This window comes from Cnephaeus nilssonii, assembly GCF_951640355.1.
Source record: "Cnephaeus nilssonii genome assembly, chromosome: 15".
Classification (NCBI taxonomy): domain Eukaryota; kingdom Metazoa; phylum Chordata; class Mammalia; order Chiroptera; family Vespertilionidae; genus Cnephaeus; species Cnephaeus nilssonii.
The window spans coordinates 36,622,431-36,647,417 of record NC_137086.1 but is presented as its reverse complement, the minus strand read 5'-3'; the positions used below and the strand labels follow the sequence as shown (position 1 = coordinate 36,647,417).

Here is a 24,987-nt window from a genome sequence, read left to right as displayed (position 1 = left end):
GAGCTTCCTGTTACATTATTCCCAATTTTAAAAGAGTGAATTCTACATTACCTTATTTTCTTCATTTATAAAGTTGAAAAATTACAAAAGACTAAATATGCCCAACGTATATAACAGGATTAATACTCATTTACAAAGAAAGCGATAAAGAACTCAAAAACATGGGCAAAAGCTAGAAAAATGTCACTTATAGTGCACAGTTGTTAAAAAAAATACATGAAAACATGTTTGATCTTTTTAATGAATGGAAAATGGAACTTAAAACTAAAAGGATCCATTATTTTACCTACCAGATTGGCAAAGATTAAAACTTTGGTAAAACTCCACCTTACTGAGGTCATAAGGAGATGGGCAGCCACGTGATGGGTGGACTTGTAAATTGGTACAATCTTGGAGGCCGATTTGACTACCTATCAAAACGTAAGGTGTGCACATGTATTTTCACAGTAGTAGTAGTATTTGTAAGGCAAAAAGTAGAAACAGTGTTTCCCATTAAGGGAATGGTTAATTAAATTACGATCACTATCTACTGCAGTTATTTAAGAACAATGAGGTAAATCTGTATATACCAAGAGGGAGAATATCCATGCTATGGTGTTCAATAATAAATTAAAAAAAGCAAATTGTATGTATAGTAAAATCCTGTCTTTACAAAATACAAACCAAGTCAGTATGGATGTAGACATACTCTAAGTTCATCAATTTATGCAAGGACACAGGCCGTGCTGCGCGGGCCGGGGCTCCCTTCAGAGTGGGGAGGATGATAGGGAGGAGAACATGTTCATTTTAACACTCAGCACTTCCATATTTTTTTGCATTTTTTTAAACAAAAAGCATGCATTACTATCAATTTAAAAACCCAAGAAGAAACAAAAGGCCAGAGTGTCTAATGGATTTTAAAAATTCTCTCTCCATTTTTTTTTTTTTGTACTTTTAGGTTCTATAGCTTCTTTAAGAACGAGGACATGATAGAGTATTTTTAACATACTGTTTTGTGCTTTTGCATTTTGCTTCTACTGTTTAATTGCTGAGTGCTATTTGTTAAATCTAAAATTTTATAAATTAAGGTATTACCTTTTAGCATTTATTGAAAACTCACAGTGGGTGAGCATTATTAAATATGTCCCGAATATTTACACTTAACGTTTAGGTAAGGTGTTCCAGGCTTCTGAACTGATCTAGAACTTGATATGCTATGATATAATACTTAAGATAAAATATAGAAAAGATCTAATACAGTTATTTGGATGAAAAGTAATATAATAATTAATAAATGATAATGTAAGAATAAACTGTTTTGTATACTTACAACTGTAAACTTACTTTTGCCCTGCCCTATATATTTAAAATAATAATTTAAAAATCATATTTGAAGATAAATGTCACTAAGGAAGCTAGGACACTTATTTGATAACTGCTGTTTGGATAAAATTAAAGGATAAACTTTTCAGCATTAGAGGCAATTAGTTGTGCAACACCCACTAATAATGTTCAGCACTTTTCATCTTCAAAGCATTATACAACATTAATTAATACTTACAGCATTCTTACAAATGTAGGTCAATATTATTATCCCTTTTGCAAGTGGGGAAATTGAGGCAAAGGTTAAATGACTTGGAGTAAATTTGTCACAGCAGGATTAGAATTAAGAAATTTTTGGCTCGGAGCCCAGCATTCAGAGCAATAGAACCACACCTACTTTAGAAGACTTAATGTCCGTGTCCCCCATAAAGCATAACTTCTCATTAAACCATATCGAGGTCATCTCTACATTAAAATTTGGAAACAAGTTTGATCCTTATAACTTAAAGCACACATATATTATTTTCTCTTCAATCTGGCTTTTTCATTTTCTCCTTGTTGGAGAATTACAAAAAAATATCTACTCTTGACTTAAATGTTCTTCTTGGACCTTATTTAGTGGTTTTAACTTTTCTTTCTATTTAGAAAATCCCACAATAGTTTTTATGTGATCCAGGCCTCTTTCCTGTATTTCTAGCTACCAGCTTAATATTTTCTACCCATATCTACACTTATACCTTTAATTCCCACTGTTTCTAATATTCAACTTACTGACATTAGCAAAACTTGTTCCTCTTCTAGATTAACCTATTTCTAAGTATGTTTTAAGTCAAGTGCGGTCCTTGAAACTTGAATACACCAGGTGGGAACAGCTATGAGTAAGAGGTTCCTGGGAACCAGGTGTGGCCAAGAAAAATGGTATTTGTGAGTCCTTTGGGACGGTGAAGAAGTTGAAGCGAAGTCTAAAGAAGAGAAAGAGACAGAATTACAAACTGAGGGGGAAGGCTAAAGTATAAAGGAGACTAATAGCCAGGTCAGGTGCTAGGAAAATTGAGGTGTGTGCGTTGAATAAATGAGGCAGTCATTGTGAACAGAATGCACTGGACCCCTTTTACCTGGCACATGATGATGGAGGCATGTCTACTCAGTGCAGCCATGTTCACAGCAAGGGTCACTATCTGTGCAGTAATCAGATCCCCATCCCGTGGTGGTTTCTCCAGATTCTTCCTTTGCCCTCACTTCCACTATTCATCAGTCCTCATATGCTGTTGATCCTTTCTTCACAAGATCACTTAAATCTGTTTCTTTATTTACATTCCATCTGCCACCATCCCAATTCAAGTCTTTGTTAAGGAATATTGGTGTTATCTGTTACTTATTCCATTTCTAACTGGTCACTTGTATCAAATATTCCTCCCTCCTAATATTCCCACCCACACAGTTAATCTTCAAACAATAATTCTCATCTGTTGATTACCCTTCCTAAAATACTTTACCAGACCAGACACTTTTTATTATTCCTCAGTTAGCTACCTAATGGATATCGAATCTTAATTCCTAAGTTTGGCATTCAGAGGCTTCCTTAGTGTGGCCCTGATTTATCTCTTCCGTTTGTGCACCAAACCAATTGCTTATTTTTTCTCAAATAATCCTTGCATCTTTCTGTCTAATTTATGCTTTTGTAAATTGTTCTCTCCTTTTTATCTTTCCCTCTATCAAAATGCTCTCTACTTTCTAAGAACATTTCTTTATAATCAAACTAGAACATCTATGGAGCGCCCATAGCCCTTTGTTTATGTTGCTAAATTAGCACTTACACAAACTCCATATTGTTGTTTTTTGTGATTATGTTATCTGTTGCACTAGATTACCGGTATTTGATAGTAGAGACTCTGCTTTATAAATCTTTGTATCTATGAATCGTGGTAAAATGTCATATACCTAAAATGCTCAAAGTATGTGTGATATTTAATTAATATTTAGATATAGAACTCTCAGGTCCAAATGACCCAGTGTTCCTAATACTTAAGTCTTCTGTTATAATTGGTTCAATCCACACTTGAAGTCAGTCTCTCTCTCTCTCTCCCCCCGCCCCTTTAAAATCAATTTTCCTTCGTCCCTCCCTCCCTCTTTCTTTCTTTCATTTATTTTAACAGTCATCTGAATATAGGTTTTTAATTGATTTTAGAGAGAAAGGAAGGGGAGGAGAGAGAGAGAGAAACATCGATGTGGGACGGAGACATCGATCAGTTGCCTCTCATACAATCCCAGACCAGAGATGGAACCCACAACCTAGGTATGTGTCCTGACTGGAATGAAACCTGCAGCCTTTCGGTGTATGGGACGATGCTCACCCAGCCAGGGCCAAGCTTGAAGTCTCTTTATTTTGAGACTCCTTTGTCCTTTCCATGAATTTTATAATTACTTAATTGTTTTGTTTAATGTTGACTATGTCAATGTTTTTAGTTCTAATAATATAATGTAGATTAAATACATTCATGCATATGCTTTACAGGTATTAATATAATTTTATGTTGATAGCATTAGATAAAAATTTTGGGGAATATACTATGTTTAATGTAATTTGAAAATTATCTAATGATAACTAGAATACCTAACACAACTAGCCAGGGGTTTATGTTAAATTCCTGCTCTTTAGTTGTCTTTATTTTTGTACATTTTGAATCGATGTTCCTCAGAATATCTCTTGATAATAAATAGCAAGTATATGTTTTAAATTCATGCCCAAGATAGTTCCTTAGGCTGTTTGAGGCATTTTGTTAATACACCTTCATCTTAAATGTCATGTTGGCGCCATAATGTCATTTATCTTTGTTAAACTGCACCAATGTCTTCTCTTTGTTAATTCTTTCTTCCCATCATGTTTTACATTAGGGTCTTATTTGCCCTCAAGCTTTCAGTTCTTCCCAAAGCAATCAAAATAGCCGACTTCAGAAACCAAGAAAAGCAAGTATTTTGCAGACTTATTTAGTGACAAGGTAATCTTATCTATAAAACATAGTTTTTATTTTTAAAAGGTTATCAAAAGTATAACAAGTACAGCTGTTTCTATTTTGCATATTACTTTCTTAAAATTTAGTTTATATGGTAACAATTATTCTTAAATCAAATAAATAATAATTTATTGTAATGGGCTTTCTAGGATCCTCTCATCTCCGTCCTGAAAATTTGGGCTGTCATAGATTACCCCCCTCAACTGCCCCCACACACAAAAGAACAAAGACAATCTAAATTTAGTTCATGCTCAATTTAAATCATGCTTCTTATTCTCTCTTCGAGACTGAAGTTTGGATTCAGAATGACCTTCTGAGACATCTGAGACTGTAATCAGTACCTTATAAAATTAAAGTAACAGAAAGTTGCAAATGTTACAAAGATTTTAAAATAAATGAAAAATTATGGGCAATTTTTATTTGTTTAGGTTCTTCCATCTGCTATTCTTTTCATTTGGATAATTCTTTTCCCTATTCAATATTAAGACAGTTTGCTGTATTTTTAGTCAATTCACTCATTCATTTCCATCCAATATAGCTACTTTTGTTCAGTTCCAAGTCAAGTACATTGGGTTTTATCCCCAGAGAAATGCACAAGAGCACTGAGTAGGGCAGCATTTCTCAACTTACTTTGTTTGGTGCTCCCTTTTTCATACCCCTCTCCCAAAATGCAGAATCCAGCATTCTTCTGAAATTCATCCCCCTTCCAAAACAACTATTTATGCACTAATACAATATTTGAATAATACGAGTTCAGTCTTGACTACTTTCTTCAGGCAGAATTTTTAAACAAGGAAATTCTTTTCAACCACTGGCATTCTTGAGTAAAATAGATGTTTAAAGGTCTGCATCTTTCGAAAAAACGGCACACTGTGGAGACAGCAAGACATCTTGAGGACTAAACAGGATATTTATTTGGTTCCCTCCCACCATGTCCATCTAGTTATTATTACAGATTTTTGCAAATTTGTTTTATTTACTCCATCAGTTCTCTTTAATTTTATATGGTCTTACTAGCAGATATTTGACATTCATGGAAAAAGAAGGATGAATAATCCATACTTGATTTGTCTTTTGCCCTCTGATAATGCATGATCCCTGCAAAGCCTTCTCCTTAATTACACATATTTTGTGGAGTCCACAGGGGTTGTCACATGTTCATAAATAAGCCCGATCATTATTGGACATTGCCATTTTCTCACTTGCCGTACCTACTACTCGTTAGGCCTGCGTTATCAGCTAATGATTGTCGCCTGGTGTATGGATTACTCCTTGGCCACCCTGTCTACTCTAGCTGGGTTTGGATCCCATTTTGTCAGGGTACCATCACCTCAATGAGTCCAATCTGAAGGGCTACAGTCCTGCTTACTTTCTGCAGGGCACCAACCCTGCAGTCACTTCTCCCCCCTTCTACAGATGTTCCCTGTGGGACCACATGGGGGTTCTTTATAAAGTAGAACGTCTTTCTCACCTTTTTGTCCTTTATTTTCTAGTGGGAACTAGAGCAGTGTTGTTTGTACGTCAGAACATTTTGAAAACTAGCTTACCAGTATACATTTTTCTGTCTTCCCACACTCATTGGAATCAGACATGAATTTTTAGGTGTTAAACTGGAAGACATGTCCAGATTATAGACTCTACACTATACCATTCTCAGAATTTCCCATTACGTCCAAATGCAAAGGGTTAAGGGCTTTGCACTTGACATAAGAAGCTCTCCATAGACCTCATTTTGCTTATTTCCACTCAAACAACATGATTTCTGAGTAGTTTAGGAATTTCAAACTTAGTAAAGATATGAATAGTGGACTTATTGGTATTTTAGTTAAAAGCATTCCTGCCTCTTAGAAATAGCCAGTGTGGATTACCAAGGAAATTTTATTCCATTCTTCATTTCTGTCATCAGGGAAAGTTTTGACAGATTATTTATTATTGAATTAAACTGAAAAATAACATTTCAAATGCAGTCTTCTGTTGAAGAGTAAGTAAAGGTATTGCCCTTTTGGTTTCAGTTATAAAATTTTATCTATATTTAATTTGTGTGATAAAAATCTTTTTATATAGCTACTGATAACTAAACTTCAACCTTGTCTTTGCCAAAATTGCCATAAATTCTAATTATAGACATTTGAATAAACATTACATTTGAGTAGTAGCATGAGTTTTTATTTTCAAGTATAGTCCAGAAGTTGTGACTTTGATGCTCAATATCAGAGGAAGTATGCACCTGTTTCATCACTTCCTTTCTTCCCTATCCCATTGAAATATTAACCCATTTACATGTCCTAATTCAAATACTTCCTTTTATGTAGAAACTTCTCTACATTCAGATGTTTTTCCTTCATAAAACCCCTATTATACTTAGTATTCATTCATTTCATTTCATCTTGTGAAATAACTATATAAAGTAGAGATCATATTTAATACTTTTTTTGTTTTTTCCATATGAATGTGCACGTGCTAGACATATTGAGTAGCATCAACAATGGCAACAATAAGGTAACTGAATAATGGTACCCACAATACAGTCCTGAGGTAGGGAGAACCTAGAAATGGAGAAGTTAAGTAATTTATCCAAGTTAGCTAGTCAGCCAAGAAGTTAGAATAAGAAACCAGGCAATTAGAATCTAGAGTCTACACATTAAGCTTTAAAAAAAAAAGAAAAAGAAATATTTAATTAATTAATTGATTATTTAAATAAACATTCCAGACCTTACCCATCCCAATGTAAAGGGTGCAGTTTACATAGTCAAAATACAGGAGGTATGTTAGTTTAAAAACAAAGTATAACTATAATGTAGTCATTATGAAATGAGCCCCATGAAACTAATGAAAGAATTTCCAAAGAACACAGCTTTGGAAATATTTTGAGTAACAGCAGCCTCACTAGAGTCACTTCTAAGGTGACAACTCTGAAAGGTAATAATACTCAATTAAATTGAAAAACTCGTAATTTGCTTAATATCTCTTTTCCCCTGTTTCCTTCTGAGAAGGAACTGTGTCCTCTTTCATAGTAATACAGTCCACTAGCTCTATTATTGACTACCTGTGTGCAGTGTCAGCTAGCTTTTGGTTAGAGTCAAGCAGATCTAGGGATTGAAAGATTCTTTGTTTCATCTCTAACTTTTTATGGCACTTCCGTATAAGGAAAAGAGTGAATTCAGATCAATCCAGAATTTACTATTATTATAGCCTGTTTCCTTTCTACCCTTTTCAACTTAATTAGTCTGCCACTTTTCATCATGCATCTTTAGACTGTCTCCACTACCTGCTGGCTATGTGACCTATCTGTGCTTCGTTTTCCTCCTTATAGAAGTAACTAGAGGCCTGGTGCACGAATTCATGCATGCGTGGGGTCCCTCGGCCGGCTGGTAATCGGGGCCGTCTTGCGCAGTCCCGATCAGGGCCAATGGGGGCCAGCCGGCTGAGGAGGGACCGCGGGAGATTGGCCAGCTGGCGGAAGGGCTCCAGGGCATGTCCAGCTCTCTAGCCCAGTCCCGATTGGCCGGACCCCAGCAGCAAGCTAACCTGGTCGGCACGTCTACCCCCTGGTGGTCAGTGCACGTCATAGCTGCTGGTCGAGTGGTCGACCAAATGGTCGACTGATGGGTCAGACACTTAGCTTATTACGCTTTTATTATATAGGATAATGGCAATTCTTCAAAGAGTAGCAATGAGGATTAAATGAGTAGCTATGAGGATTAAATAACAAATGTATAGAATAATGCTCGTCATGAGGTAGGTACTTAGTATTATCTGTTGTTATCATCATCATTTAATTGGTGGAATCCTATATTTCTTTTGAGCTTCTGCTAACATTTTACAACTTCTCTGTAGCTTTCTTAGAGGCCTGCTGTTTCAGGCAGGCTCAGGTCCTTCTTTTATGCTGCTACATTGCTCACTCTGCCGTTTTAATAATTAGCACAGTGTCTTATTAGTTGAACTGCATGTTTCTTGATGATTATAAAGGCATTGAAGTCAAATGTAAAGGTGAAGGAAGGTCTAAGAATTTTGTACTGTGTCTAAAGTTATTTTGTATTATCACCCACATGAATTAGCATGGGAAATATTTTTAGTCACTTTTAATGTTAAAGAAGCTGAGATTTTATTTTTCCATCTAAAAGATGTCTTAAAATATTTTTAAGCTTCTTTTGTTATTCAGAAGTTTATTGGAAAGAACAATTCTTTTATGAAATCCAAAAAGAAAGTGCTGGTAGTTTACTATATGAATTTCTAATATGTAGTACAGTATACATAGAGTATGGTATTAGTTATATCTCCAAGCAAATATTTGAAAGTTATATAAATTCTTTTTAAATATTTATAAAATGTTGACTTTTTTTCTGATTCAGGTTCATCTTCTTCCAATCAGTTAAAATTGATTAGGTTCTACTTGATTTTTAAAAAACATTAGCAGCCCTAACCGGTTTGGCTCAGTGGATAAAGCATCGGTCTGCAGACTGAAAGGTCCCAGGTTCGATTCCGGTCAAGGGCATGTACCTTGGTTGTGGGCACATCCCCAGTAGGAGGTGTGCAGGAGGCAGCTCATCAAAGTTTCTCTCTCACCGATGTTTCTAGCTCTCTATCCCTCTCCCTTCCTCTCTGTAAAAAAATCAATAAAATATATTTTTTTAAAAATGTTATCAGTAATACTCATCACTAACCCCTGCTAGTAAAACTGGGAGGAAATACAGGATGTACATTTTTTTTTTAATGGAGTTGGAGTAGAATAACAAACTAACCTGAATACTAACATGGTTTCACATAGTTTACTTCTAAGTAAATGTGTTTCTTATAATAGTAACTATATACCATTTACCTTGCAATTTTTATTTTAATTAGCCCATTTGTATGTGAGAGAGAGTAAATATTTGCTTTGTACATTAAAAATACACCACAAAATATGTTTGTACTTAATAACTATCTAACAGATGTTTTCTTTCCTTAAAAAATGTTTTTTAAAATGCTTAAACACGAAATAATTTTAAATACACTCAGACTCTTCAAAACCACACATCATTGCAAACTCAAATATATATTCTTCTTACCACAATCTGATGACAGTAGTAAATCTAGGAAAATAAGTGTATTTTTTCCTTTTTCTAGAGTTTATTCCTGGATGGCTAACCAAGGATATATAAAGTGTTTATTCTAATGAACCATATCTCAAATATCAGTAGTGGGAAATGATCCTGTTATTTCTAGGGATCTTGGTTTTATTGGCAATCAGAGATAATTAATTGACACATCCTTTTAATTATTTTTTAAACAGGACAGAGATCCCTTCTGCTATCAGATGTCTTTCTGCTTGACTGAATTGCACCTGTGGTCTTTGAAGAATACCTTACACATTGGGGGTAAATGAGCTCGAATTAATTTCAATATTTTTCAAATATAAGTTACAACATTATAAATAAATACTAACAAAGATTAGAGCCTAGATTCTCCAGCTGGAGTTGCATTATTTTCTTTTTTCTTAATGAAAAATTGGCTAATGGAAAATAATTTCCTTTAGTTACTCTGCTTATTTTTTCAGCTTGAGTTAGATTTTCTGTTGTGAAAATTAGTTTTATTGGCCTAATATGTTTTTCCTCTTACGATACATACATGTTCAATTTTTGCTGGAATTGTTCATAATGACTGATTCATAAATATTTTCAGACTAACTAATGGTAAAGGCATTTCTATTTAATATGAAAGTAATATTTCAAACATATAGCTAAGACATACAATTAATTATATTCATATTCTTTTCTCATTTTTTGGGGGGGTGAGTAATAGAAGTGTGTTCTAACAATGCTTATTAGTATTATAAAATAAAGTTTATATCATTAAGGAACATGTTTTACAAAATCTTTTTTTTTCCTTTGATTACCCAAAGCAACTCTTGAATTTTAGAGGACAGTTTTATGTATATGGCTTTACCTTATAAAGTATCATTTCTTTTTTTTTTTAATCTTTATTGTTGAAAGTATTACATAGGTCCTCCTTTTTCCCCCATTAACTTCTTCCAGCCCATACCCATCCTCCCCCGGCCCCCCCTCCAGCCCGGGCCCCAGGACTTCACCACCCCACTGTCTGTGTCCATGGGTTATGCATATATGCATACAAGTTCTCATTGATTGATCTCTTCCCACCCACCCTCCCCTGCCTGCCTTCTGAGGTTCAAGAGTCTGTTCATGCTTCTATGACTCTGGGTCTTAAAATATCATTTATTTATATCAAACATATAATTACAGATGAATGTCATTTTAATTTCATTTTTTGCCTTGCTTAAAATATTAAGGATAGAACTTCCAGTTAAACAGGTGGATTTAACACACATTTGTTTCCTCCACCAAATTCTTCTAAAATGAGGGAAAATGGATTAAATTAAAATAAAGAAGACATAAACCCACAAAGACTAAGAATAGGAAAGGCGACAATTGCAGTTGATTTTTGGAAGATGGGATGGAGGAATTAGCAAAGCTTAAAAATCTAAATATCGAGTGTCTACAGAGCAGAATTCCAGTGACAGCCAGTCTGTTTCTCAAAACTCCAGAAAGATACAGAAATCTGAGGAGCCAGATACTGTAAAAGATGGGGATGTGGTATGAGGGCGACAACCAAGGGACTTAAAAGTCTGCTTGAGAAGTAGTGGAAATCCTTAATGAGGGAGGCCTTAAACTTGGATCCCAGCCCCAGTGGAAGAAGCTAGGGAGAGGTGCTGAGCTGAAGGCAGGGATGAGATGAAAGCCTACATACTGATGGGTCAGGTCCTCTTAATCCCACCTGGTTCTGAGAATGTCGCAGCCATCAGACATTTCCCAAGAAAGGAGGAGCTCCAGGGAATCCTCTCTGGAGTGACTGCATGGTCCCAGAGAGAAGACTATCCACAAGGACATTTGATGATGGGATCCTCCAATGAAGCACCGGGGTTCCTGGCTGATCAGTGAAGCCCACCAGTTGGCAAGCCCTGTTCCTGTACACAGAGCTTCTAATCAGCTTTCTGTGACTCATTTTTAAATATGAACAGCAAACAACAATATGAAGAAGCTTCAGAAAACACTGGAAAGTTATACTCATATCTTGGGAATTAAAAGATATATAGCAGAAAAAAATGTAAAACTCAAAAGAGTAAAAGAAAGCTTATTAGAAAATAGAAAAAACACACATCAAAGAATGAAAGTGAGCTTATCTCACTGCTGGTGAAAGTATAATTTGGTCCAACCACCTTAGGAAACAATTTGGCATTATCTAGTATAGTTGAAAGGGTACGTCACCTATTGATTAATAATTCGACTCCTAGGTATATACCCTAGCAAAAGTCCTGACACTTGTGCACCAGGAGATTTTTACAAAAATGTTTACAGTATTACTGTTTATAATTCAGGAAATTAGAAACAACCCAAATGTCAATCAGCAGGAGAATGGATAAATACATTTATGCAACAGAGAAAGTGAATGAATTTCAACTGCATGCAACAGTATAGATGAATGTCAGAAATGCAATATTCGGCAAATGAATTTAAAAATAAGTTGCAGAAGAGTTCCTATAATATGATAGCATTTAGAGGAAGTTTAAAAACAACAGGCAAAATTAAATGGTGTCTTATTTCAGGAGACAAATATATATGGTAGTACTATAAAGGAAGTTAGGATTATAAACACAAAATTTTAGAATAGTTCTGAGAAGAGAGGGAGTGGGATGAAATAGAAAAGGGCACACAGAAGGCTTAAAAGGTATTGTTCTTTCCTGATTTGTGTATATTTTTAATCATGTGTATTTTGTATTTTATTATTTTTATCATTTTTTAAATCCTCACCCGAGAATATGTTTTTATTGATTTGAGAGAGAGAGAGAGAGAGAGAGAGAGAGAGAGAGAGAGAGAGAGAGAGAGAGAGAAACAGAGAGAAACATTGATCGATTGCTTTGATCAGTTGCCTTCCATATGCACTCCGACCGGGAATTGAACTCACAACCTAGGTATGTGCCTTGGCTGGGAATCGAACCCTCACCTTTTTGGTGTACAGGAGGATGCTACAACCAACTGAACCACCTGGCCAGGGTTATATTTTATTTTTTAACATTATTTATAAGCGTTTATTTACCCAGTAATTTAGTAACTGTAAAACAAAAATGTTACAATGGTATTTTCATTATAGCACTTTAGCAATAAAATACATACAGAAAAAAACTCTAAGGAGAGACAACAAATGTTATTAGTGGCTGTCTCTGAAGAATGGAAAGATAGCACATTGAACTTTTTTTATTTTTTCCCCTCCAAGTTTATCCAATGAACATATAATTAAGAAAACATAATTATGTTGAAATATACATGTGTTAGAAAAATGAAATGAATGCTGTGACAAAAAAACAAAGATAATAAATAGGAAAGAGAATGTTAGCTATTCAACCTAGGAAACTCTAAATTCAACTAATACTAACTCCATGAAAAGCAACAAAAAGGAGGGGAGGAAATTACCAAAGAAATATTTCTAGACTAAGAAAGTGAATTTGTAGATTGAAAGGGCCGATGGACCAGGAGAAAACGAAGGGATTAAGTGATTGATCTCAAAGAAGCATAAAAGCTAACTATATGAAAGGAAGGGAGCAAGAGAGATGAAAAAAGTAGGCAATTATGATCAGAGAGGAAAATACTTCAATTTAAGATTCCAGCCCTGGCTGGTGTGGCTCAGTTGGTTGGGTGTTGTCTCATGCACTGAAGGTTGCTAGTTCAATTCCTGGTCAGGGCCCATGCCCGGGTTCCGGGCTTGATCCTGGTAGGGGGTGGGTAGCAGGCAGCTGATAGATGTTTGGCTCTCACATCAATGTTTCTCTCTCTTTCTCCCTTCTCTTCTCTCTCTAAAAAAAATGAATAAAAATGTATATATATGAAAAGATTCCAACCAGATTACAATTCTGGTGGCTTTATTAATAATAATAAATATAATAACTAATAATAACATGTTTTGCTTTATGAACATTTTCTGGAGAATGTCAAAATATCAAACAGTACATTTTCATTAAGATTTAAAATTTCAGAAATGTATATGTATTAAGGCATTAATCACTGAAAATTAATATCTATAAGACAAAAATTATATCTATAGGTTATTGAATATATATATCACACTTCTTTTTAAAGAATAGTTACAGTCCTGCCGGTGTGGCTCAGTTGGTTAAGCATCGCCCCATGCACCAGGAGGTCACCAATTCAATTCCAGGTCAGGGCACATACTTTTTTAAAATCAAGCCATAAGCAATAGGGGAAAAAAGAAAGAGAATATTACTAATACCTCAGGATCCCTACCCAGGACCTTTCCCAATAACGCCTTATTAGATATTTTCAGTCTAGTAGAAATGAATTGCATTCTTTAAAACTATATTCCAAATTAATAGCATAACGAATAAAATATAGCTTCAGTAAGTATTCATGATTGGCTATTTTGAAAACTATACAAATATATAGCTGTAATATATTTTTTTGAAGTTTCATCGTTCAAATTGAGAAAGTTTGGAGCAGTCGGTCACTAGGGGGCAGCCTGCACTGCTTCCCTTCCACTTCGTTGGAAACAGTTCTGTCCTGGTCTTAGTAGCTAGAATTATTTTGCATGGAAGGAAACAAATGTTACTTCAAAGAAAAATGTTTCACTACTCATAGATAGTAAGAAAATGGACACAGTTATTTTGTTCTTCGGTAATTAAATTGTAAGAACAGATTTCCTTGATTAAATCACTCTCAGCATCTAAGAAAACCTAGCTTTGCTTCTTTTGTAGCCTCGGCAGAACATCCGACTTTGAATGGGTTTGGAAGGTTTTTCTTTAAGTCTAAACAGCTTCAGATAATTTGTCCACACCTTACTCTAATCCTCTCTTTCTTTCCTACAGCTTCCCCACTAAACACCCTTCCAGACTTGAGTTAAATAAGAGAAAAGAAAGCACAGCTCAGAATCCAAGAGTTAGGGCATTTTCTTCCATCCACGGATTTCATTTAGCATTGCTTAGTGGCAGTTCCCTTGGGGTAGCACCCTGTGAAAAATATCAGAGGAAGTGTGACAGAGAAAAGGTGGTCTTCCTTGATTGCAGTTCTTTACTACTCTTTTCCTCGTGCCGTTTTAGTTTTGTGTAAATCTTTTCTAATTAGATTGGTAAACTTTCCAGTATCCTTATAATGCATGAACCCATGTCTAGATACTTTCAAATTACTTTATTTCTAGTAACATAAAGAGACCGCTTTTGTCCTTCTCCCGGCCTATACTCACTCCCACCCTGCCATATCGTCTGGTTGGCTTCTTATTCTCCAGAACTTTTTACCATAATCTAATGTTATTTCTTCCTTTCTGTAGATAGAGATATTGGGATATACCAGTATTATGACAAGAAAGATCAACCAGGTAAAGTATCTGCTCTACTCAACTAATTCTTATAAACAAAATATCCTAAACTATGTAATACCATTAATAGATTATAGAATTAAGAAAAGTCACTTCAGTTCTTTAGAAAAATGCCGAGGTTGATATCTGTTCTATATAAAATAAAGCAATATTGAGAAAATGCTATAGAAGAACATGAAAATTTTCATTTTACTGCTGATCAGACTGATAACTGGACAGCCCAGTCTCGTTTATTTATCAGTGTCCCAGTAGAGGGCATTGTGAATGCATGGCTCCACTGTGCTGGCCTGCCGGATCCTCACCTGGTATCTGAAATAGGCATTTCTGTGTGAATGATCAATTTTCTTTATCTGATTAATCCTGTTAATCCCAGAAGTTTTTGATGGGCCAAAAGGTCTTTCTAGCTAGAGTTACTTCCTGTTTTGGTCTCTGTTGAAGTGGGTTTGTGTGGGCTTCTTCTGTGCTTAGCTTGGCGTTAATAGGCTGACTTCATGGTTCTGATGACAGACTGAAACAGCTTCTGTTCTGGGCTCGGTTGCAGTTCCCTTCCATATCTGATGAGATTGCAAGCGCAGGATATTGGCCCACCTGTTGTGCTACATAAGCCTTTTCACTGCAAATTTTAGGAAATGCCTCCATGAAATAAAAGCATCTAAATTATGGCATTTTTTCAACTGCCTTTTAAAAAGTTGAGCATAACTTATTAATCTCAACAATGTGTGTGATAATACATTATATATGTGCATATAAAAATACAAAGTGTTAAAAAAAAAAGAATTTCTACTTTTTCTTTTCTTCTTTCCAACTCTCCCACCACAGTATCAGCGACAGAGCATGGTAACTTAGAAGCAAAGCAGAAACTGGCAGAATGTAAGCTTACTTTATATACTTTATGGAATAATTATAAGACTGGAATTTTAATATCCCTGAAGATTCAGTTTAACAAATATTTTAAGCTTTCTGTACAAGTAGGAAATGTTATATTCCTTCTAAATTTCTTATAATTATAAATTCTCATTCTTTAGCCATATAAACAAATGAGTGAGAATTGTATTTGTTAGGAATTTCTAATTTAGACCATTGCAATCTCTATCCAGTTTTTGTATGTTTATGTAAACTTTCTTAATATTTATATTATTTAATATACTTAAAATAAACGTGCTTAAATTCTGATAACATTCTATTATTTGTGCTATGCTTAAATCATTGTTTTACCTATTTTAAGAAAATAAGATTTGTAATGACCAGTATTAGCATTTTATTCTCTCTAGTTTTCTGTTCTAAAATATTTAAATATGTTAATTTATTATCGCTACAATATAGTATGGTTTTAATGGCTTAAAGATAATTTACATTTTGTTTGGAATATAGGTGGCTCTGAAAATCCTACTTGTTCTCTTGTTTTAAATGGTCAAGTTCATATTTAATTTTTAAAAATACTCTATTAGGAGCTGTAACAGGTTTTAAAATTTGCACATATGCTCTATATATCATAAATTATGTTTTTAAAATAAACTTGCTGAAATAAGACACAGCAATTCTACTGTAAAATTTTAATATCTATATACAACATATTATATGTATATTCATACAAAACATACATACACACATATGTAGAATTCTTATTTAAAATTATTATGTAGGAGAATTCAAAGATTAATTTATCTTATGATGAAATAGATATCATAATCAATTTAACATTTTGTTAATTTTTTTAAACAAAACTTATTTTTAGTGTGACTTAGGCTAACATTGAGACTCTACTAAATAATTTTATCTTTTAATCAAATGTATTTAAAACACAGCAAAGCTTTATCAATATTGAATTGTGGTGTAGATTTTAAAGAGGATTGTTTTACATAAAAAAAGAGCACTTTTAGTGCCTAATTTGTTAAAACTTGGATTTGTCTCCATTTTTTCCTTAATCTTAGTATGTGATGCTTTGATGCTTAATTTAAAATGCATTTTTCTGTGTATAATTTTTTTTTGCATTTTACTTCTTTTCTCACTGTATTCATTTACTCATTAGGAATTTTCAGGTTTGAGAATTTGGAATTTTTTTGGATTGAACATTTAATTATATAAAAGAAAATGTTATTTTTTGTTAAAGAGGGGGTCATTTACCTTTAAGTACTAGGTTCACAGGCCTAGGAAACTTTCCCAGGCATTCTCTGAGCCTTGTTGGTTGTCATCATAAAATTATGATCAGGGAGATTGTTTTGTGGTAAAAATTCTGTTCTTATGACAAAGCCTTTCAAAAGGCTGTCATTTGATGATGGAAATGAAGCCCACTTCCTCTCAATTAAGGAGGTGTTTTATTTTAATCTTCCTTAGGCACACTGCTTAGTAGCGTTTCCTTAAGTCATGTTTAACTAACTGTAGTACATGTTTTATTTGCCAGCACGAGATTATCCGTGGACTCTCAAAAACAGACGCCCAGAAAAACTTCGAGACTCACTCAAGGAGTTGGAGGTATCTTTCCAAAAGTTTCAAAAATGGCAACAAACAAATCTGTTTTAAAACATCTTTCAACAGCTTTAATTTTCATAAAGGATCGACTCTCCTGGTGATGAGAGCTTTGCTTTTGTCCAGTGAGGAGTTTCAAAACAGTTGCATCTTTGTATGGCATGCTGATCTTTTTTTTTTTTTTTCGTTCTTTCTTTCGTTCTTTCTTTTTTTTTTTTTTGGTTTGCAAATCAGAGGCACTTTAACTGATAATGACAATGTGTATAGCCAACTGCACTCTCTTCTTCTATTTCCTTCAGGAGCTGATGCAAAACAGTCAGTGTGTGCTGAGCAAATGGAAGAACAAATATGTCTGTCAGGTAAAATGGTTTGACGTGCGTTTGCAGTATTTAACCAATGGAGCTGAAAACTATGCAGCAATTGGTATTCTTGTGTTATGATAGGTAATGGACAAAAACTTCTTAGGAGTGGATATTTCATAGTTTGAATTCTAGTCATTCTAGAACTAACATGAGACCGATTGACACAGGCCACCAGGCTACCTCATTAATCAGTGTAGTTGTACTGACACACTATAGGCACTACTAAAAATCTTCCCAGTGGTATTTTTGGTTTGAATTGTCTGACTGTTGTATTAAATATTTACTGGCATAAATGTAATCATATTTTTGAATGAAGTAGAACTATAGGACAAAAGGTGTTTTGGCATACCACTCTGTAAACATTTGTGAATGCCTTGCTTATGGAAATAAACAGACTAGAGTTAGACCTAATATAATAAGACATTTGCTGTTATTATTCTTTTTTTTTTAAGCTTCTAAGCTGTCCTGTTTAATATGGTAGCCACTAGTCACCTCTGGCTATTTAAATACAAATTTAAATTAAATTAAAAATTCAGTTCCTCAGTTGAACTACCCACATTTTAAGTGTTCAGTAGACAATATCTATACAGTACATTTCTACCAAAAAAATTTTTATTGGACAGCACCATTAAGACCTAGACAGGGAGTTACATGTTGAATAAGTCTAGATTCAGGACATCATCATCATAATTAGTGTTCATTGATCACAAAATAAGGGACAGATGCCTCAGCCTTGCTGATAGGCTTTTTGCTTAGAAAAATTTTACTTGCTTATGATAAAAAGAATCGTTAGTCATATTCTACTCATACATATAATGAAGGTACATCAGTTCTACTGGTAATTATAACGTTTATGGAATTGAATATTCTGTATCAATTTAAATTATTTGTTTACAATTTGACTTACTTTAAGTCTGTTGTTATCTGAAATTCAGGCTCATGGCTCTATCTATAAATCTACAACGTTGACTTGGTAGTAATTAGGAACATAATCTTAATCTACTACTCGAGTATAGACTATCATTTTAGTGGACTCTAGTTTTCCTCATTTTTTTGTTTAAACTCATCAACTTTACTCATGAGGGTAACTATTTAGTTACCTCCTCAACTGTCATAAATTATTATTTTCCAGAGACTGTTTAACAAGGCTGAATTAATATTTTTAGAACCATAATACTTCTTAAATTCAATTTAGGATACTATTCAAAAGAATGGGATTATTTAAAAATTCATAATTTGTTTTCATAAAAGTTTTAATCAGACTTTAAAACTTGAATATAAAATATGCTCCAGAAAGTTTTAAAGTTAGTACAACTCAAATTGTACTTCTCAATGCCATTACTCACCTTAAAAGCAAGCATAAAATTATTTGACTGGAGGGCATGCCTACCACCTATAGTATGAGGTGTGTCTCATGGCCTCCACCCTTACCGTTGCACAGGGTAAGTTGGAACATGTCAGGTATCTTAAAATATGCAGTGGAGCATCCCAATAGGCAATCCTTTTAAAATAGGTTTTATTGCATTTTAATTTAATAAGCAACTTTGGGTGTATGTATGTGTGGGGGAGCATGGAGAGGAATGTCCTTCACTAGTGAATTAATTCAACTCAAAAAAGGAATTTGCATGATAAATATATACAAAATTGCTTTTGTAATTTACAGCCACTTGAAGTACTATTTTCTTATGCTGTTATACCAATGAGTCTACTTTTTTAAAATCCTCATGGGAGTATTTGTTTATTGATTTTAGAGAGAGAGGTGGGGAGAGGGAAACATAGATGTGAGAGAGAAACAGTGATCAGCAATTGGTTGCCTCTGGTATTTGCCCCCACCAGGGATTAATCCACAACCTAGGTATGTGCCCTGACAAGGAATCGAACTCCCAACCTTTTGGTGTATGGGAAGACAATCTAACCAACTGAGCCACCGAACTAAGGCGGAACTTACCTTTTTTTATATTTTGTGCTTTATTTTTATGATTGATAAGATATTCCTAAAATAGATCTTTTACAACCAGCACACTCTTGATGTGATATATTTTAACAAGATAACTTTACCTCCACCCTGCCCACAAGTCTGGGTTAGTCCCCACATCTTTAGGGCCTTTGAGAGACCTCTTAACATGATCCATCCACTTTCTTAGTTTCTAGACAGGACTGTTAGCTAGGTCTTCTAAAAATATGTCTATGTGTATTTTCCTAAAGATCTCTCATATTACAGTAAATTAAAAATTTGGTGGTGCAAGCTAAATGTTTAAAAGGATTCCCTTAAGCCTTTCTTAGTTGCAAAGTAAATAAATCATCACCATAAGCTCTCTTAGGATCCCTCTTCTGTGCATCAGGTAAATCTTTATTCATCCTTGCCCTCCATGGCAAATTTAGGATTTATGGAATTTATCTTGTTGTCTTCTTCCTTATTTCTCCAAAAAGTCAAATTGTTTAGAAATCAGCAAGGCAACTACAACAACTTAAAGGATTTCAGAAGATGCAGTCAGTGCTTAGATTTTCCCTCTGTTGAACACTGAGATTTTATAGGTTGTCATCATTATCAGAGCTTAGTTCATGTTGTTGATCCAGTTACATACAAATTGTATCATTTTAAAAATAATTATTTCCACTTACAAATTCATAAGTTTATAAATCAATATGTTCTGAATGAAAATTGCCTTTTGAAGTTGGTTTTCCAGACTATGCCTATTCCTAGTTTAAAATGCCATAAAAAGTGTGAGGTATAATTCAGAGTTTAGTTTTACTAGGTATCAAATACATTTCTCATTGTTTTTCAGTCTCCCAGAATGATTTCATTATAAGAAAGTGCTGAATAATTTCCTGCTCTGAATTTCTAAAATCATTTAACAAACTATTCTTAGGTAATAAAAGTTTCAGCATTAAGACACTGTTAAATTTATACCACGATAGAGAAGAGTATAGGAATTGAGACCAGAGGGAATGAGAGACTAGTTATATAAGGCCTTGTAGGCCTCCGAAAGGACTTTTCTTAAACTCTAAGTGTGATGGGAAACCCTTGAAGATTTTTGAGTGGAGGTGGAACTTGATCTGATTTACTTTTTAATTGGATCGATTTGGCTATTGTGATTGAAATAGATTGAAGGGAACAAAGATCAAATTGAAAATAAGTTAAAAGGCTGTTTCCATAGTTCAGGTGAGTCATAATGGTGGTTTTGACTTATGGGAATGGTTAACTGGTGAGAAGTGGCCAAATTCTGAGTATAATTTAAATTTTGAGCCATCAGAATTTGTTGATGGATCATATGTGGAGTATAGAAGAAATTTCTGAGCAATAGAGTTGCCATTCACTGTAAAGGGGAGATTGAGAACAATTTTGAGGAAACATCAGGAGCTTAGTTTTGGACATCAATGTTTGAAATGCCCATTAGATATTCAGGTGGAGAAATCAAATAGACAGTTGGTTATAGGAATCTGTAGTTCAGAGAAAGGTCTGAGCTAGAGGGATAACTTCGTGAGGAAACCCCACAGATGGTATTAAAGCCAAAAGGTTGCTGAAGATCACCTAGGGAGGAGACTGAAGGGCTGATCCCTGGGTCCTCCAGCATTTGGGGATTGGAGAGATGGAGAAAGGAGATAAGAAGTACTAGCCAAAGAGGTAGACCACACTGAAGGCAGTATGGTGTCCAGGAAATTAAGTTCCAAGAAGAAAATCAGGTATAACTGTATGTAAGATACCAGTAACAGGATGTCTGAGATTGACTATTGGATGGAGCAAGTATGTCAAACTTGCGGCTAGTGGGCCACATGCTCCACCGGCCACGAGTTTGACATGCTTGGGATAGAGTAACACACAGGTCATGGGTGACCTGGATATGAGCAGTTTCAGTAGATGGTGTGGGCAGAAGCCTGATTGGAATGCATTTTAAGAGATAATGGGAGGAAAGAAATTAGAGGTTTACAGCATAAGAAAGGGTTATGTTATAAAGGAAAATAAAGAAATAGGGCAGGAGAGGTGGGGTCAAAAGAGGTTTATTTTCTTATTTATCTGGGATAAATAACATCTATTTCTGTTGGTTTGCTAATGGGAGTGATCCAGTGGGGTAAAATTTGATGCAGGAAAAGGGATAATTGCTGGAGTAATGCTGATGAAAAGCCACTTAATAAAGGAGAAGGGAATGGACAGTAGGTGCCTGGAACCTGATGATAGATAGTGTGGAGATGTCTTATCAGCCATGGACTGCATAACTCCAGATTTCTTGTTCTCTTAGGAAAAACAAGCTCCCATTCAGTTAAGTAACGATTTTTTTAGGTTTATGTTACATGCACCTGAATGCAATTCTAAGTGACACAACATATTTAGAAACTAGAGGCCCGGTGCATGAAATTTGTACACTGGGGGGAGGGGGTGTCCCTCAGCCCAGCCTGCACCCTCTGCAATCTTGGACCCCTCGGGGGATGTCCAACTGCTGGTTTAGGCCCACAGGGATTGGACCTAAACTGGCAGTCGGACATCCCTCTCACAATCCGGGACTGCTGGCTCCTAACCACTCGCCTGTCTGCCTGCCTGATTGCCCCCTAACCGCTCCCCTGCCAGCCTGATTGACACCTAACCGCTCCCCTGTCGGCATGATTGACACCTAACTGCTCCCCTGCCAGCCCCATCACACCCAACTGCCCTCCCCTGCAGGCCTGGTCGCCCCCAACTGCCCTCCCCTGCATGCCTGGTTGCCCCCAAATGCCCTCCCCTGCCACCCAATCACCCCCAACTGCCCTCTTCTGCAGGCCTGGTCACCCCCAACTGCCCTTCCCTGCCAGCCATCTTGTGACAACGTGAGGGTGGCCATCTTGTGATGCGAGGGTGTGAGGGTCAATTTGCATATTACCTCTTTATTATATAATTCCTTTATTTTGATTTTGATATATATTTTACAAAGTAGAAACAAACACATACCAAACATCTGCTTTTTAAAGGGTAAGTAAAATTGCTTTCATAACTAGCTAATGAGAAGACTTTTTTAAAAAAATTATATTAGAGGGAGAAAGAGAGAGAAACATTGATGTGAGAGAGAAACATCAATTGTCTCCCGCATGTGCCTCGACTGGGGATTGAACCCGAAACCTGGGTGTACATCGTGACTGGCCAAACCGCAACCTTTTGGTATACGAGACAATACTCCAGCCAACGAGCCATACTGGCCAGAGCTAATGAGAAAACTTTTAATGTATTATATTTAAATACCTATACAAAATTTTTACACAAAAACTTAAAACATGGCTTACTTTAAATTTAGAACTTTCTTTTAGACGCACAATTTGGAATGAGCCAGTTAGAAATGTATAAACTAAAATAATCTAAGATTGGGTGTGAGAACTCATCAACTTTACATTACTGATATTTGAGAATATTATGTTATACATATATATGCCAATGTAGCCGATAAAGAAAACACGTCAAGTGCTTTTGCCAAATTGTAATTTATACCCTAAAGTTAAAAAAACACACACAACAACTATTAGGTTAGCAGATATGCTGCTTAAGTAACGATGAAATGAAAAGCAGTCATAACTGTGCTTCCCATAAAGTAGTGTTGTATATAAAGTACTCACAGTGGCTCCTCGCAGTGAAGTGCCTGTCATTTGGTAGTCTCCTTGGACTAACTAGAATCCGAGGTTGCATTGTGAGATCCAAGTACACTGTGTGCCAAGCATATAAACTTCCACTATGTCTGTGTCCATCATCCTGCCATGGTAGGGCAACAGTCCCTACTCCGACCTAAGGTCAAGGATTCCAGCTAGACCCACAGTTCTCAAACTGTGTGCTGAGACACCCTGAGGATTGCAGTGAATTTACCGGAGTCTTGCAGGATAGTTAAAAATTTTGGAAAACACAAGACTTCTGTTGGGCACTGTACAGATAAGTGGCTCCAGGTTAGTGCAGAGTTTCACATTAGATGACACTGCATTCCTTCCAAGGGTGTCATATCTTTATGAAGCTGGATTTTTAGGGCTTGCTGTAATACAAAGCAAGTACCACTCAACAATTAACTTAGAACAGGAACAAGGGTGAGGTTGTCCAATCTGATTCCAAGGTTGGAGAAGTTGTGTAGTGCCCAACTTCATTAATGCATGCAACTTATTAGTATGTAGTTGTGGTTATTTCGGAATTAAATCAGAATTTTTTTTTTTTTCAGTTTCTGTTACATTCTCAAATGGCTACTAAGTTGTTAGGACATGATGATTAAGTTGTTTGAGTCTGTTTATTAAATGGACGGCAGGTATTTCTTTTGGCCAAAAGGCACCATAAAATGACTGAGATGCAAAGAGTGCTATGGACTGAGAAAGTATGGGAACCTCTGGTCTAAACTTTGGACCCCATTGCCTCTGGCCTTCTCAGGACCCCACATGATGGTCACTTCTCTTATGCACAGCATAGGTGTGGAAAGCGCAAATTATTTCTTCTTGGTATCACTTTTGGCTTTACTAACAGTGTGACTTCAGGGAAGTTACTTCACCTATTCATGCCAGAGTGATTAACTATAAAATGAAGATAAAAGTATCTAACTCATAGGTTTATTATAAGAATTAAGTTAATATATGTAAAATGCTTAAAACTTTCTGTCACAGATACTTGCTTTTTAAATAAATAAATTTAAACTTTCTGTCAACTGGATCTTCCCAATCAATCTAAATATTTTTTTAGTTAAACATTTTTATTGTGGTTAAAACATAATATAACGTTTATCACAATAACCATTGTTAAGTGTACAGTTGAGTAGTGTTAAGTATATTTATGTTATTGTGAAAGAGATCTCTAGAACTTTTTCATCTTGCACACTGAAAACTCTATACCTCTTAAATACAGCTTCCCTTTTCCCTCCCCCAGCCTGTCAACCACCCTCTACTCTCTGCTTCTATGAGTTTGATTATTTTAGATAACCTCCTTTAAGTAGAATCATGCAGTGTTTGCCCTTCTGTGACTGGCTTATTTCATTCAACATAATGTCCTCATGGTTCATCTATATTGCAGCATATGACAAGATTTTCTTTAAGAAAGAAAATAATACAATTGCATTCTATGTATATCACATTTTGTTTATCTGTTTGTGAATAACGCTGCTATGAACATGGGTTTGCATGTATTTCTTTGAGACTCTTGTTTGAATTTTTTAGCTATCCCATATAATAAAAGGGTAATATGCAAATTGACCAAACAGCAGAACGACCAGTCGCTATGACACGCACTGACCACCAGGGGGCAGACATTCAATGTAGGAGCTGCCCCCTTGTGGTCAGTGCGTTCCCACAGGGAGAGCACCGCTCAGCCAGAAGCCGGGCTGATGGCTGGTGAGCGCAGTGGCGGTGGCGGCCTCTCCTGCCTCCAGGGCATTTGGACATCCCTCAAGGGCACAGGTCAGGCTGAGGGACCTCCTCCCCCTCCCGTGCACCAATTTTCGTGCACCAGGCCTCTAGTATACTCATAAGTGGGATTGCAGAAT

At 35.5% G+C, this 24,987-nt stretch overlaps 1 protein-coding gene across 6 annotated transcripts in view; it reads left to right on the top strand.

Moving 5' to 3' along the window:
* The window catches only part of WDPCP (WD repeat containing planar cell polarity effector), a 257,997-nt gene that overhangs the window by 45,473 nt on the left and 187,537 nt on the right, over positions 1-24,987 (top strand). For 5 of the 6 annotated variants that reach the window (XM_079792177.1, XM_079792175.1, XM_079792178.1 and 2 more), the window contains exons 2-6: positions 9,589-9,673; positions 14,646-14,693; positions 15,513-15,563; positions 17,095-17,165; positions 17,459-17,518. In XM_079792177.1, coding sequence (XP_079648303.1) covers positions 9,613-9,673; positions 14,646-14,693; positions 15,513-15,563; positions 17,095-17,165; positions 17,459-17,518 — 291 coding nt within the window. In that variant the 5' untranslated portion in view covers positions 9,589-9,612. The remainder of the gene's footprint in view (positions 1-9,588; positions 9,674-14,645; positions 14,694-15,512; positions 15,564-17,094; positions 17,166-17,458; positions 17,519-24,987) is intronic. The other variant, XM_079792180.1, reaches the window with a different exon arrangement.